General features: G+C 46.2%; 1 protein-coding gene across 1 annotated transcript in view; it reads left to right on the top strand.

Annotated features, from left to right (window-relative positions):
• Positions 1-426: 426 nt before the first annotated feature.
• LPCAT2 (lysophosphatidylcholine acyltransferase 2) overlaps positions 427-16,824 on the top strand; it is a 43,041-nt gene continuing 26,643 nt past the window's right edge. The window contains exons 1-5 of the mRNA XM_066637112.1: positions 427-614; positions 7,333-7,472; positions 14,683-14,900; positions 15,786-15,898; positions 16,414-16,474. Of these exons, the coding sequence (XP_066493209.1) occupies positions 432-614; positions 7,333-7,472; positions 14,683-14,900; positions 15,786-15,898; positions 16,414-16,474 (715 nt within the window). The 5' untranslated portion in view covers positions 427-431. The remainder of the gene's footprint in view (positions 615-7,332; positions 7,473-14,682; positions 14,901-15,785; positions 15,899-16,413; positions 16,475-16,824) is intronic.

Raw genomic sequence — 16,824 nt, 5'->3', positions numbered from 1 at the left:
TAAAAATCCCTATTTAATAAGGGATTTAATAAAGCCTGCCTATGTAAACCGCCTTGAATAAAGTCTTGAATAAAGACCAAGAAAGGCGGTATATAAATACCTGTTGTTGTTGTTGTTGTTGTTATTGTTATTGTTATTGTTATTGTTATTATTTCAGCGGGTGCAGCTTGTCAACTCACAGGTGAAGGTTTGCCCACCCCTGAGCTGACCGCTGTCCAACAAATCAGGACCTGTCACCAACCACGGTTGCTGCTCAACGCATAGGAGCCAAAACATGGGGTCTGTTAAGGGCAGAGGAGCAAGGGCAGTGCGAAAGCTGGCCTCCTCCTCTTCTCTCCCCCTCCCATGGAAGGGATTCCGCGCAAGCGCCCTGGAGAGAAGGCGGAGTGAGCTTCCTTGCGGCACCTCGGTGCTCTTGACGCCTGGCGGCGATGACTCTGTGCACAGAAGCGGCGGGGGCTGCGCTGGACGGGGGCGCTGCGATTCCCGCGGGAGGCGACATGCCGCAGCAGCAGCGGGTCTTCACCCTGCCCAGGCAGACGTCGTTCTACCCGCCCTCGGTGCTGAACCCCTTTGTGCAGGAGAGATGCCTGGGCGCCAAGGACAAGTCCCTGGTAGGATGGCGGAGGGAGGATTAGAGGGGCAGGTGGGGTGAGCGCCTGGGAGGAAGGAGCCTCCCAGGCGCGCATCGGAGCTGCCCCTTTGCGAGAAGGTTGCAAACACGCAGTGGCGTAGCTAGAGGGGACAAAGAGGGGTGTAGCTAGAAGGGGGGCAAAGCACTAGAGGGGGGGCCAAAAAGGGGTGTAACTAGAAGCGTGTCAGAGCACTAGAGGGGGACCAAAGAGGGGTGTAGCTAGAAGGGGGGCAAAGCACTAGAGGGGGGCCAAAGAGGGGTGTAACTAGAAGGGGGGCAGAGCACTAGAGGGGGCAAAGAGGGGTGCAGCTAGAGGGGGTGTAAAATACTAGAGGAGGCAAAGAGGAGTGTAGCCACATGCCTGAGGGTGTTGTGGGCAGCTGTGATCTGCTGCTTGCCTAAGGGAAGGGGGGAAAATCCTCAGCCACAAGGGAGAGCCTGGGCGGCTGCTTACATAAGCAGAGTTTCGATGCCAGAATTCCTCCAGGCCTCACCTGCCTGCCGCTCTCTGGGAAACTTCCCACAGGCCAGGCTGTGGGGAGCCACAGTGAATCTGTGCCCTGGTTGGCTTGCCTATTCGGTGTGTTTGCAGTGGTTGTCTCTTCTGCACCTTCTCTTCCTACGGGAGACTGGTGGCAGAGAACAGGGGTTGGAGTGATGGAATCCAATGAGCTCTGGCCTGTAGGTGGGAGTCCTCTGGGGTCTCACTGAGCCTCAGTTTTCGTGTTTGTGAAATGGAACTCCTGGTGGGCAAGGCAGCAGTGATGATAAGGAGAAGCTCATGGATGGACCTCTCTCTGAATGAGTGTTGCAGCTGGTTTGCCTGCAAAGGACCTCTGGCACAGGTAGGAATGAACAGGTGAACCTTTGGTGGCAGGAAATACAAAATGGCTTTTTAGCTAGCCTGGTGGTCCACCAAGGTTGGTCATCTTGGAGTGATCCAATGGTGTAGCTAGAGTGGGTGCAGAGCACTAAGTTTTTCAGGCAGCTTCACTACAGCGTGCAGGTGGCCCCTCCCCCTCCTCTTCAGAGCCATTTGCCTCCATTTTGCTCCCCCTTCCCTGCCCAGAGTGGCGCTGGAGGGCCACTTGCATGCTGCTGTGAGGCTCCCTGCCACACTTAGTGCTTCATACCCCCTCTAGCTTTGCCACTGGAATGGCTGCACATTTCAGAAGGGCTCCAAATGCCAGTTCCCTGAGATTCTTTCAACAAGAGATACTGAGAATTGAACTTGGGAACATCTCTGTATAAAGCACATGGGCTATCGATAATGTATGGCCCCTCGTATGCCTGAAGACATGCAAAGAGGCGGGGTTTGGGCTAGATGACCCTGTGGGTCCATTTCAACTCTATAATTCCATAAAAGAGAATATATTGGACCAAAGCTTCACCAGGTGTCTCTGGAAAATAGTACAAAGTCTGTCAGTATGGGTTCCATTTCACAGACAGGATAACTGAGACCCAGAAAGAACTGTTGCACCCCAGCAACTGGTATTCAGTGGTACACTGTTCCTGGACATGGAGGTTCAATTGTGGTATCATGGCTAATTGACATTTGTCTGTTCTCCATGAATTGATCTGTTTTTTTTTTCCTTTGGAACTGAAACTAGTTGTCATTGCCACTTTTTGTAGCCCATAGCAGTGGAGTGGTGAGGGTAGGGGGTTGGGGCTTCTGAGCACTGGTGGGGGAGTGATTGTATCTGTTGGACTTTTGAGCACTGGGCAACTCTTAAAAGCAGAGGTCTTGGCAGGAGAGATTGAAAGAGTTTTGTTCCTTTGTGCTAAGAAGTTTCCTGTCCCCTAACATGTCCCTACTAAGTAGCAAACTCCAGAGAAGTGGGAGGGTTAATATGTTGCAGGAAAAACAAGAGTTAATCTGCAGCCTTAAATGCATCTTGGCAGGGGAAAAACTCTGTTGAATACCATGGGAATGTCTTTGGAATGAACAGGTGTTAACATTGTACTGTTCAATCTCATCTTCCCTCTGATGGGGTGCACTAGAGCCTGCTCTGAAAATTCACAAAATGATGAGCGCATTATTTTAAGATGCCACAAGATCTTTTACTATTGAGTAGGTTCCTGTTCCCAACTTGAAGATGAGGAACTGATCCTAGACAGTGCGTGAGCTGCAGGACTCCATAGCTAAGTGGTCACCTTGGTTTTGACTGACAGTTCATTGTTAACCTAGGTCTCAGTATAACACTGCACAAGATCTTACTCCTAGCTGGAGTACATGGAAACATGTACATGAGTTGGAAACATGCCCCAAACTTCCCTTTCTGTAAATGGTCTTATCTCAGTACAGGATGTGGTGGTGCCTGTAATTCCGTAATGGCACTTATTCCCCCCCCCCCGCCAAAAAAAAAAGAAGTTAATACTTCTCCCAGTTGTGCAGGCTGTTCAAAGTCTGTCACCTTTTCCATTCTGAATGCAAGAAGGTCCAAACCTCCAATGTGGTGGGTTTAAATAGGAATGAAAGAATAAGATTTAGATGGGATCCTTTGAATCATGGTGGATGGTTGGAAGGCTGTAATCTCTAGGGCAGGATTTCCTTTCTCCGGCTTGAAGCTGAAGTTTGAGACTGCGGTTTGTGGCTGTATCTGCTGGTTCTCCTTTCTCTGCAAAGGCTATTGGTCAGTGAATGTTTCCAGGATCTGAGTGTGACTTTCTCCCTTTCTCTTGTTCCACAATACCATGAGTGCTAATATAAAACAAAAGAAGAATAGCAAAGCAAAACCTTCATGCACCTGGGAGTGGTGAAATTGGCAGTCTCTGTTGCTGCAAATGTGAAATTTTGTTGTGGAGGGGAGGGGTTACTGTGCAGATCAGTGGTTCTCACACTTTTTGCACTGGGACCCACTTTTTAGAATGAAAATCTGTCAGGACCCACTGGAAGTGATGTCATAACTGCAAGTGACATCATCAAGCAGGAAAATTTTTAGTCATCTTAGGCTGCAATCCTACACACACTTACCCAAGAGTAAGTTCCATTTACTATCAAATATACAATAGCCTCTTAAAAGAACAGATCTGTAACATTTCCCCAAATGCAGTCACATACCATGGTAGCATCAAGTCTAACAGATTAAAAATAAAATATTGAAATGAGTGGGGACCCACCTGAAATTGACTCATGACCCACCTAGTGGTTCCTGACTCACAGTTTGAGAAACACGGATGTAGATGACCACAAGCCATCTGGTCACTATCTCCTTTATCCATCTGCTAAGACACACCGCTTGCATTATGTGAGAATTGATGCTGCCACCACTAAGCTTCTCCTCTGTCCCGTATTGCGTCTTGTTCAAGTGTACCTTGGTATCACTCATGTGTATACCTGCTTCCTTTCACACAGAACTTGAACTGTAGCCTGCTTATCAGGACATAACATTTTGCATTGTGAGTTTGGGATGCATTAAAGTGCCATTTCCAGAATATGCCCATCGCTGGGGTGTTGTGAATTTTGTGCATTGTCATTTCCATCGGCTGTGAAGAGTGTGGATGCCCTTCATCAGTTGGTGAAGGAGGCCCCAGCATAGCCATACATTTAGCTATGTATATATGAGAGGCCTGGATCAAACACACCCTAAGGGTGCTGTTGCCTCTTCCGCTCTTAGCTTGTCAGGACATGCGCTGAGAAATGCGGACAAAGGAAAGGATGATGAGTAGCTAGTTTTTGCTAGAAGGAGACAGTTGTCTTGCTCCTAAAAGGGGGAGGGAGAGAAAGAGAGAGGAAACATTGTGGAACTACATGGACAGTCCTGCAGAAACTGACTTTTCATTAGTAGAAAATGCTTTCCAGAAGTTAATTTCTGTTAGTTGGTAAGCCTCACATTTGATGCCTCTTTGACAGGTGTCCTATGTTGAAAATCTTCCAGGAAGGAAATTTCTCAACCTCCCTGCTTAACTGTTTTTATTGCACTGTTAGTTACAAACATCTGCTTTGAAGATGAAAGCTGACACTTTAGCTTCAGGTTAATTTTTTTTTTTAATTGTACCTTCTCAGGGATACAAATTGGCTTGTTACACTATTTGGCATAAAGGTACAGTTTCCACCTGTGCTGCCTGGGAGGGAGATATATTAAGTATTTTAAAAAAAAATACTTTATTTCTTCAAAACAACCTCAGTTGACCCTCTGGCTGATGTTACTCACAGAATCTTCTTCTGTATCCTGTTGCCGTTAAATATAGGAAGGGTGGGGATTGAAAATGGGTCTTTTTGGTGGTTGCACCCAATCTGTGGAATGACCTTTCCCATCAATTGGGCTGCCTCTCCTTGCATTTTAGGTGGGCAGAAAGCAAAACTCACTCAGGCAAGCTTTTAGTGTCTCGTGGTTTTTTGCTGATGTTTAACTTCTCTTCACCCCACCGCTGATATACCTACAGATTTGCAAATTAATATGTGTGTATTTTGAATTATCTATTTTTGATGTTGTGTCATCATCTCATCTCTGATTTGTTGCTGTTTGTGTGTCTTTTTTTTTTTTGCAAAAGCACAGCAAGGATCCCAAGCTGTAGAACAGACACGGCAAGTTGATAAAAGACAAAACTATGTATTAATCATAGCCATGCCATGGAAAGATAGATCAGCAGCTTAAAGCAAAGGAAGGCAGGTCTCAGCACAAATGTACCTCAGTACAACCCACAGAAGTGAGAAACTTCACGCCCTTGTCTGTTTCCGTGTGGCCTTTGCAATGTGACCGTTTCAGCTTGGCCTGGCTTTGGTTTTGTGGCCAACTTTTTTTTTTACTTGCTGTGCCGATCACACCACCGTGGTCTGGCAACTGTGATGATCTCCAGTTGCCCTCCCAACTTTGAAGCTGCAGAGGGACTGAGGATTGTCCTCTACTTACACTGAGCTTTCCTGAACCCTCCCTATTGGGAGGAAGGCTCCTTCCTCTTCCTTTGGGCTCCTGCCACTTACCTGTGGCTGGAAATGTATTCCCTCTACTCGAAATATAATACAGCTTGTGCTGCTGGATCAGGCCAAAGGCCCATCTAGTCCAGCATCCTGTTTCCCAGAGCAGATGCCCCAATGAGAAACTGGGAAGCAGGAGATAAAGGCCCACCTTCTTCCAACTGTTGCTCCCCTACAACTAGTATTAAGTCATGATGCCTCTGAACCTGGAAGTTGCATTTATTTCAGACTACCTTTCAGACCAGTCCTACTACTCCTACACCCTACAGCCCAATCAGCATTCTCAGGAAAGTATGAATAGGATTGCAGCTTAAGTCAGGAGGTAATAGTACTTATATGGTGCTTTATAATTCTGAGTTTCCTATTTCCCACCTGTATGAAATGCTTTTCTTCATGTTCCTTCTGTGCTGATAAACCCCAGTTATACAGCAATTTGTTTTTACTTGAGTGTTTAGTTGTTCATTGTTTAGTTTGGCCATTTTCAAATATTTATATTAAATTTGCCTCGGTTATATTCTATGTCCTCTTGGCAAGAAGCCACTAGATGAGGTTACCAGATACCTGGGGTTGTGAGGTATGAGGAAGTCTGAAGGGTAAGACATGCTGGAGTGCCTCGGTTATTTATTTGCTCAGGATCTTTACCTGCTTCATACATACATGCACATTACTTGGTAATGCCGTACAGCAAGTCCTCACTTAAAGTTGTTTCATTCAACATTGTTTCATTTTAAAGTTGGCCAGTGGTTCTCAACCTTCTGACCTCCATGGCTGCATATTGAAGGGCTATCCAAAGCGCTTCTGGGTTGCGCCAGGCCCGCGACTCTCTTCCTTGGCCTTGCTACGCCCCAGAATGCAAGGCATTCCAGGTTGCTCCAATGCTTTGCAGCATGATGGGATAGCACTTGGTGAGCCCTTACACTTCAGCGAGTGTTACAGAGCCTGCCTCTGGTAAAATTGGCTTTGTTAGAAGTCATTTCTCTTAAAGTTACTGTTTCCAAGAACCTATTGACAGCTTTAAGGGAGGACTTGCTGCACTTGAGGATTGGCAGCTGGGTATATGTGCCAACTCCATTGGAAACCAGAGCATTTTGGAGAGATTGAGGGCCCAATCCTATCCAATTTTCCCGTATCGGTGCTGCTGTGCCAATGGGGTATGCACTGCTTCCTGTGTTGGGAAGGCAGTCACAGAGGCCTCCTTAAGGTATATAGGAACACTTGTTCCCTTACCTCGGGGCCGCGTTAGTGGTGGAAAGTTGGATAGAATTGGGATCTGAAACCAGCATGGACAGACCTCTCCCTAGGCAGGTCTAGTCTGTTTTCTAAATTATGCTGTGCTTGAGGCCGTGGCTTCTGCCTGTGTGTGTCGATCTGTGGCGGCCTATTCATGAACACAGCTCATGAGCTGGGCTTGTGTGTTGTAGTGTCTGAACTGCCTCTGTGGCCGCCCAAACACTGTTTCCGTCCAAAAGGAAACCAGCACCAAGTGGTGCTGCTTGTGGTACTTCACACAGGAAATGATGTGCGTGCTACAATATTTGGGGGGTGGGGGGGTGTTTCATGATTCTATGTGAAACAGCAGTTTCCCAACTTGTGTTGACTCTGGCTATTTTTGGCATCTATGCTTCATCTTCCTGGTTATACCCAACACACCAATGAAGTAGGCTTTATTTCCAGCTTATTGCTGGTGTTGGTTTTAGAGATGATGCAGTCATAATCATTCCCCCGAGTGTGTGTGTCTTGCTAATATTGCTCAACTTATGAATATTCTCTCTTTTTCCAGGCTCTCCTGTTTGGGCTTATCCTGGTCCCGCTCCGTGTCCTGTGCATGTTTTTAATTTTGCTGATGGCCTGGCCATTTGCACTCCTGGCTACTTCCTGCCACTCTGGGAAGGGAACTGCACCACTTTTGGGATGGAAAAGGTAACTGCACTGCTTAGAAACATCTGGTTCCAAAAAGCTTAAGAGTAGAGGCATTGCAAAAAACAATAATAAAATAAAAAAGCTGTAGGATGTTTCGTGCGTGTAAGTGAGTGAGACATAGACCGAGACCGAGACCCTAAAGATACCTGTACTGTATATATTTTTATAAGTAACCTCTCAGACCTCTTCCTGTGCTGAAACAGTTCTACTGATGCATAGTAAGCCGCACAGTGTTTAATGGGCGTAAACACACTTGAGATGCAGTTCTGTGTGGTAGCAGAGCCTTCTAGCTATGACCGCTAGTTGCAGTCCCTCTGACCATGTACCCTACATGTTAATTCACAGAAATGGCCCCTACACACATAACAGTTTCCGCGCCCCCCCCCCCCCACCCAGAACTTTGATTGTGTAGAGCAACCGTTTTCATCCACTGTGCCATGACACACTGGTGTTTTGTGGAAGTTTGGTGGAGGGTCATTTATTAATAGGACTATTGGGGGATATGAGCCCCCCACCAACTGCATGGTGTGCCTTGTCAATTGCCCAAAAACTGATGGTGTGCCTTGACAATTTTAGTACCTTGTCAGTGTGCCATGAGACGAAAAAGATTTAAAATCACTGGTATAAAGTTCTGAATCACTTGGCACACTAGCTGCATACACATTGATTGTTGTTTTGAAGTTATTTGTGAATTGCTTTTTGACAACAGCAAAAAAGCATTCACAAAGCTGCTTTCATAGAAGAAGGAATGACCAGCTGGTTCCCTGTCCCAAAGGGGCTTGCATCCTTAAAGAAGAAATGCCAGGGAGATTCTGCATCAGCCCCGGGGGAGTGATGTTCTGTGAGGGTGAATAAAGGTGCTTCTGTTTTGCAGAGAGCTGCTGTGAAAGTATCTTTCATGGGTTTGGCTGAATGCATGTGTGTTGGGGGCGTGCCATTTGGAGCTCATGGAGGGCGACCTCTGAGTGTGGCGTGTGTGGAACTCAAATGGGTTGCGTCCTTCACCCTTCTCTGCTTCCTCTCTGTCATCTCCGCTGTCAAAATTGTGACAGATCTGTCCGGTGTTGCACATGCTCTGGTCACAACCAAGTAGCATGATTGCAACAGACTCTGTGTGGGGCTGTCTCTGCAAAGGATTGAGAAGCACCATTTGGTCCACATTGTTGCTGCTAGAGCTTTGCTCAGGGCTTGTTCTTTGGGGCATGTGACTCTGACATTGCACAATTGCCACTGGTTCCCCATCTGCTCCTGAGCCTGATTCAAAATACACTGTGAGGTAGTTGAGGCTGAGAATGACCAGCCCATGATCACTCAGGATGTTTCATGGCTGAGAAGGGATTTGAACCTGGATCTTCCAGGTCTAAGTCCAGCACCAGAACTGCTACACCATCCTGGCTGTCCTCTCTGTATTTGGGGAATACAGTTAAAGTAATATTTGGGAAAAGTCTCCTTCTGTATTTTGAGTTTGCTGTGGGATCCTGTTCTATGTTTGAATAGGCACTAAAATTGTCAAGGCACACTATCAGGTTTTTGATAATTGCCAAGGCCCACAATGCTACCAGTGAGGGGCTCACATCCCCATTGGCCCTATTAATAAATGACCTTTCCCCAAATTCCTGTGGCACACCTGTGGACCACTCAAGGCACACCAATGTTCCATGGCACAGTGGTTGAAAATGACTGAATTAGAGGATGCTTCCCAGTCCTTTAAAATGGGTGTGCTTTCCTCACCCGTGTGGGGTCATGAGCTCTGTATTCAGTAGTCTTTCCAGGTATACTTCTCTGGCTAGTGTATGCTAAGGCTACAGTTTGATTCACCTGGGAGTAAGCCCTATTGATTATAATGGAACTTACTTCTGAGTAGACAAAATTGGATTGGGCTCTAAGGGTCTGAACCATGTACTGGAAAATCCCGAGTTCAAATCAAGTCAGTGCATTTAGGCAAGCCACTCCTTCTGTACCTTATCATGCGCACATGCCCACATGCACATCAATTTTGCAGTGTGATGACTATCACTCAGAGGTCATCACCTGTCACCTCACTTAATAATTATAATAATAACTTTATTTTTACCCCGCCTTTCACCCCGAAGGGACTCAAGGCGGCTTACAACAGGTTAAAACGTAATTTAAAACAGATAAAAACATATTAACACATATCATAAAAACAGCAGTCAGATAAAAAGCAGTCAGTAAAAAGAGCATAAAGCAGTAAATCATCAAAGAAACAGGCCTGTAAAAATATTAAAAGATGTTGAAAAGATGTTAAAAAGGCTGAGAGAAGGCTTGTTTAAACAGAAGGGTCTTCAGGCCTCACCGAAAAGTCTCAAGAGAGGGAGCCATTCTTAAGTCAAGGGGAATGGAACTTGTTTAACTTCAGTCACTAGGCCAAAATTACTGTAACCAGTGCAAGGTGGGTACCAACTGCAGGGCAACTCAGGATAAGGGGATGTTTTACCGCTTACCCCGAGCAACATCCCAGCCAGTCCAATGGGGCTAGTGGGATCTGTACCTACGGTGGTGTAGGGAGGAGGGGTTTAGATTCGTTAGGCACTGGGGAACGTTTTGGGACAAGCGGGGCCTGTACAAGAAGGACGGGCTCCACTTGAACCAGAATGGAACCAGACTGCTGGCGCATAACATTAAAAAGGTGGCAGAGCAGCTTTTAAACTGATCCCTGGGGGAAGGCCGACAGGAGCCGAGGGGCATCCGGTTCGGGACTCCTCATCCCTATGGGATGAGGATGGGGAGGTTAGAGAACAACAAGACAAAGGCAGAGTAGGAGATGAAATTGGGAAAGGTAGCGTGATGGGATGTGATAGACGGTTTGGCACACTGAGAGGATGCAGGGACAAAGGAGCGAATAAGCAGCCCATCCTAGGGCATTCCATGTACAAATGCTTTTATGCGAATGCTCAAAGTCTACAAGCAAAGGTGGGAGAACTGGAATGTCTGGTGACAAGGGAAAACATTGACATAGTGGGCATAACGGAAACCTGGTGGAATGCGGAGAATCAGTGGGATACCGCAATCCCGGGCTATAAACTCTACAGGAGGGACAGGCAGGGGCGTGTTGGAGGTGGGGTGGCCCTTTATGTTAAGGAAGGGATAGAATCCAGCAAAGTAGAGATTGAAGGTGGGTCCGACTCCACTGTAGAATCTCTGTGGGTTAAATTACCAGGCTTGTGCAGCGATGTAATACTGGGGGCGTGCTATCGTCCTCCAGACCAGAAATCGGATGGGGACCTTGAAATGAGGAAACAGATCAGGGAGGTGACAAGGAGGGACAGGGTTGTAATCATGGGGGACTTCAGTTATCCTCATATTGACTGGGTCAATTTGTGTTCTGGTCACGATAAGGAAACCGGATTTCTTGACGTGCTAAATGACTGTGGCTTAGAGCAGCTAGTCACGGAGGCCACCAGAGGACAGGTGACTCTGGATTTAATATTGTGCGGTATGCAGGACCTGGTTAGAGATGTAAACGTTACTGAGCCATTGGGGAACAGTGATCATGCTGCAATCCGTTTTGACATGCACGTTGGGGGAAGAATACCAGGCAAATCTCTAACAAAAACCCTTGACTTCCGACAGGCAGACTTCCCTCAAATGAGGAGGCTGGTTAGAAGGAGGTTGAAAGGGAGGGTAAAAAGAGTCCAATCTCTCCAGAGTGCATGGAGGCTGCTTAAAACAACAGTAATAGAGGCCCAGCAGAGGTGTATACCGCAAAGAAAGAAGGGTTCCACTAAATCCAGGAGGGTGCCCGCATGGCTAACCAGCCAAGTTAGAGAGGCTGTGAAGGGCATGGAAGCTTCCTTCCGTAAATGGAAGTCTTGCCCTAATGAGGAGAATAAAAAGGAACATAACCTGTGGCAAAAGAAATGTAAGAAGGTGATACTGGGGGCCAAGCGAGACTATGAGGAACGCATGGCCAGCAACATTAAGGGGAATAATAAAAGCTTCTTCAAATATGTTAGAAGCAGGAAACCCGCCAGAGAAGCGGTTGGCCCTCTGGATGGTGAGGGAGGGAAAGGGGAGATAAAAGGAGACTTAGAGATGGCAGAGAAATTAAATGAGTTCTTTGCATCTGTCTTCACGGCAGAAGACCTTGGGCAGATACCGCTGCACGAATGGCCCCTCCTGACTGAGGTGTTAAGTCAGATAGAGGTTAAAAGAGAAGATGTTTCAGACCTCATTGATAAATTAAAGATCAATAAGTCACCGGGCCCTGATGGCATCCACCCAAGGGTTATTAAGGAATTGAAGAATGAAGTTGCAGATCTCTTGACTAAGGTATGCAACTTGTCCCTCAAAACGGCCACGGTGCCAGAAGATTGGAGGATAGCAAATGTCACGCCTATTTTTAAAAAGGGAAAGAGGGGGGACCTGGGAAACTATAGGCCGGTCAGCCTAACATCCATACCAGGTAAGATGGTGGAATGCCTCATCAAAGATAGGATCTCAAAACACATAGATGAACAAGCCTTGCTGAGGGAGAGTCAGCATGGCTTCTGTAAGGGTAAGTCTTGCCTCACAAACCTTTTAAAATTCTTTGAAAAGGTCAACAGGCATGTGGATGCGGGAGAACCCGTGGACATTATATATCTGGACTTTCAGAAGGCGTTTGACACTGTCCCTCACCAAAGGCTACTGAAAAAACTCCACAGTCAGGGAATTAGAGGACAGGTCCTCTCATGGATTGAGAACTGGTTGGAGGCCAGGAAGCAGAGAGTGGGTGTCAATGGGCAATTTTCACAATGGAGAGAGGTGAAAAGCGGTGTGCCCCAAGGATCTGTCCTGGGACCGGTGCTTTTCAACCTCTTCATAAATGACCTGGAGACAGGGTTGAGCAGTGAAGTGGCTAAGTTTGCAGACGACACCAAACTTTTCCGAGGGGTGAAGACCAGAAGTGGTTGTGAGGAGCTCCAGAAGGATCTCTCCAGACTGGCAGAATGGGCAGCAAAATGGCAGATGCGCTTCAATGTCAGTAAGTGTAAAGTCATGCACATTGGGGCAAAAAATCAAAACTTTAGATATAGGCTGATGGGTTCTGATCTGTCTGTGACAGATCAGGAGAGAGATCTTGGGGTGGTGGTGGACAGGTCGATGAAAGTGTCGACCCAATGTGCGGCGGCAGTGAAGAAGGCCAATTCTATGCTTGGGATCATTAGGAAGGGTATTGAGAACAAAACGGCTAGTATTATAATGCTGTTGTACAAATCTATGGTAAGGCCACATCTGGAGTATTGTGTCCAGTTCTGGTCGCCGCATCTCAAAAAAGACATAGTGGAAATGGAAAAGGTGCAAAAGAGAGCGACTAAGATGATTACGGGGCTGGGGCACCTTCCTTATGAGGAAAGGCTACGGCGTTTGGGCCTCTTCAGCCTAGAAAAGAGACGCCTGAGGGGGGACATGATTGAGACATACAAAATTATGCAGGGGATGGACAGAGTGGATAGGGAGATGCTCTTTACAGTTTCACATAATACCAGAACCAGGGGACATCCACTAAAATTGAGTGTTGGGCGGGTTAGGACAGACAAAAGAAAATATTTCTTTACTCAGCGTGTGGTCGGTCTGTGGAACTCCTTGCCACAGGATGTGGTGCTGGCGTCTAGCCTAGACGCCTTTAAAAGGGGATTGGACAAGTTTCTGGAGGAAAAATCCATTATGGGGTACAAGCCATGATGTGTATGCGCAACCTCCTGATTTTAGAAATGGGTTATGTCAGAATGCCAGATGCAAGGGAGGGCACCAGGATGAGGTCTCTTGTTATCTGGTGTGCTCCCTGGGGCATTTGGTGGGCCGCTGTGAGATACAGGAAGCTGGACTAGATGGGCCTATGGCCTGATCCAGTGGGGCTGTTCTTATGTTCTTATGTTCTTATTTCACTAGCAAAAATCCAAGCAGCCTATGTAAGGCTGATTGGACCAGGGATGGGGGTTCCTGTGCTGCCATGGCTGATTCCACGCTCCCAGGCCCAATTCGCCTCTTGGTCCACTGTCCCCTACCCAAGCCCCTTCCCCCTCTTACCACCCTCTCCAGCCTGCCCAAGTCAGCATAAATTTACCTCCTGCAGGTGGGGATCCATTGCCAGCAAGCTGGCGCATGTCCTCGTGCCAGCCTAGCAGGCACCAGAGTAGTTATGAACATGCTTTTTGGAACATTCGTGTCACTCTTGGGCCAGTGCAGGGACCTGCACTGGCCAATCAAGCGCTCTGGATTGCCCTCTTATTTGCCCAACCTATCTGGTGTTGGAAGAAACACTTTTTATTGTTTCCTTTTGAGGTTTCTCTGCCTTGCTGCTTTATGGTTCTATGGCTTTATTGTGTTTCTGCTGTGTGTACTTTTGTTTAATGTTTTGTTAATTGCTATATAAATGTCTTTAGTTTTGTTTTGAAAGTCTTAATTTTTTTTAAATGAAACTCTGCTGATTTGCTTGACAAGATGAAAACAATTTAATTTATATTTGGGGCTTTGGACACTCCAGAAGAGTTCAGTAGGACTTTCTCCCTAATAAATGTGTATAAGTCTGCAGCCTTCCTTCATTTGAATTGCATTCTTATTCAATCCTAACTCTAAAGAGTGGCATATGGTATGTTTCCCCCATCTTCACTACAACCTTGTGAGGTAGGTTCAATAGAAAGACAATATCTGACTGTCCAATTGGTGTACCCACCAGAGTTTGGGTTAAAAAACAAAAAGTAGATCTCACAGGTGTGATGTCTGCCCATATGAGACTTGTTTGCGAGTGCCATCTTTGTTTGTGCAACACAACTGTAAGTTCTAGCCAGTACCCCCAAGGGATGCTCCTGTAGTGCATCAAGTACCTGTGGCAGACCAGTTAGATGCAGGAAAAGGTTCTGTGAATTCAGAAATGGAAAAACTGGGTTTAAAATATTAAATCTTCATTCAATGCAATGGCGACTTGTAGAATAAATTCTTACGTTACTAGTCCTCAAGAATTCTTTTTGACCTCTACAGACCGACGTTAGCCCCATGTGACTTACACAGTGCAAGGGAACCCATTTCATTGGTCCTCTGTGGGTGATTCTTGGTCACCACAGGCAACTAGGCAAATATCCATGTTAATGCAGCTCCGTTATCTGGCAGTCCCATTTGTGTTATATTTTAAAGCAGTGAGTGCCCTTCATGATCAGTTAGGCTGCTGGACTCATGAATCCTTGGTTGGTTTGTTCTCCCTTTCAAGGGGAATCACCTATCCTGCCCTCACCTTCCTGGGTCGTGCCTTATTCTTTGTGATGGGCTTCCAAGTCAAAGTGAAGGGGGAAGTAGCTAGTCCTGAAGAGGCACCCATCCTCGCTGCAGCGCCTCATTCAAGCTTCTTTGATGGAATTGTCTGTGTCCTTGCTGGGTTGCCATCAACAGTGTCCAGACTGGAAAATCTTTCAGTTCCCATTCTTGGCAGTAAGTATTTTCATGGGAAAAGGTAGGTGGGTTCCCCCTAGTTTGACCCCAGTTTCTCAAATAGAATACATGCTGTTTGAATGTGTTAACACCTGCAGTGGTAGACCTCAGAAGTAGAAGGAGTTGGGCTACTTTTTACTTACAGATTTATGCCCTACTTTATCTCCCTGATGGGCATTCAAAGCAGCTTACACATATGATAAAAGTATAATAATTAAAATCTTAAAAACAATAACAGCACCTTTAAAATATCCCATCAAAAGCCAAGAAGATAAAAACAAAAACCAGCAGCAATAAAAAGGCTGTTCTATAGAACTAATTGGCATAAAAACCCCAAACATCCATATTAAGAAGCCCTAGACTGGGAAGGCTGATCTAAAAAGACATATGCTTAAGCCCCACCAAAAACACTCTAAGGAGGAAGAAGATCATAAACTTTGAGGGAGGGAATTCCACAGAGTTGGTGCCACTGCAGAGAAGACCCTAATTCTTGCTGCCACCCCTCCCACCTTCATAGATGGTGACACCCATAAAAGGGCCTTCTCTGATGACCATTGAGAATGAGCCTGGTCATGCAGAAGAAGGCGATCTCTCAAATACCCTGGCCCAAAATTGGGTTCTTCATATAGTAGTGGAGTCACATTTTTGTAACATTTCTCCTAGGTGATCTCCCTTTTTCTGATAAGAGTGATGTCCAGAGAAGCTGTAGAACATAATTCTTTTGCTTCTTACTTCCTCTACTGCTGAAAGGCAGGGATAGGCAACAATTCGAATGATGAGACCCAAGTTACGGAAGCGACTTACCTCACTCATTTTAGGAGGATCCTCAAGCCATGTGTATTGCCAGCATAGGACTCTGTCATTTTTTTGTTTCTTTTCTTGCAGGGATTCTTAGCGCACTCCAGCCTGTTGTGGTCTCCCGCGTTGATCCCGACTCGCGGAAGAACACCATCAACGAAATAACCAGACGTGCCACTTCAGGTGAACAATGGCCGCAGGTACAATTAAGCATGACTGGGTGTCAGTAAACTGTTTTTGAAGGATAGTGTCTTTTCCACATGTGGGGAGAAGCTCCCGATGTCTTGTAGAGTCTAGATTTAGGAGCAAAGTGCATGTAGTGAGTGCATTCACTCACCATTTAGTTATTTGATTTTTCTCTGTAAACTGCTTTGTGAACTTTTAGTTGAAAAGCGGTATATAAATACTGTTAATAATAATAATAATAATAATAATAATTCACTGTGGAGGTGTTAACTTTGACGATGCAAGCTGAGCATAGCGTGCCCTCTGGTGGTCAAATTGTGTTTTGGAACAAAAAATGCCACAAATGCATTTCAGCCAAGAAACATTCCCACCTTTGTATCTCCTCTGGTTTCTGGTTGTGTCATCAGGGCACATTCCTCAGACATTGTTCAGAAGATGTGATGCGTTCCCCACCCTTGCAGATTGTTGAATTTGTGCAACAGTTAAAATGAATGACATGTGTATGTCCCCTTCCCTTTCTGCATTTTAGGTATTGATTTTCCCAGAAGGTACTTGTACAAACCGGTCGTGCCTGATCACTTTTAAACAAGGTGAGGACTCTTGCTGATGTCTGTTGCGGAAAGGCTAGAGGTAGTGGAAGGCGTGGACGCCCTTTGAAAAACATGGGAAGAAATCATTTGGCCTGTGCTGAAAAGGCAGTACTCAAGGAAGTTTGTCAGGGAGAAGGCCCTGGGAGAGGACTGTAGCCATACACTCTGCATATTGAGGGTCTTACGGTCTCTCCTGGGGAAATGGCTGCTTGTGGCTGCAATAGGTAATCCCAAGCAGAGGGATGCATGAGTGCTTCATTAGCAGTTTTCACGACTAGTTCAGTGCAGTCTTGGGTTTTAACCATTTGTTCAGTTGCAGTTGATGACCTTGAATCTGGGGGGAGAGAAGA

Source organism: Tiliqua scincoides, chromosome 9, assembly GCF_035046505.1.
Source record: "Tiliqua scincoides isolate rTilSci1 chromosome 9, rTilSci1.hap2, whole genome shotgun sequence".
Taxonomy (NCBI): domain Eukaryota; kingdom Metazoa; phylum Chordata; class Lepidosauria; order Squamata; family Scincidae; genus Tiliqua; species Tiliqua scincoides.
This window is presented reverse-complemented; position numbering and strand designations above follow the sequence as displayed.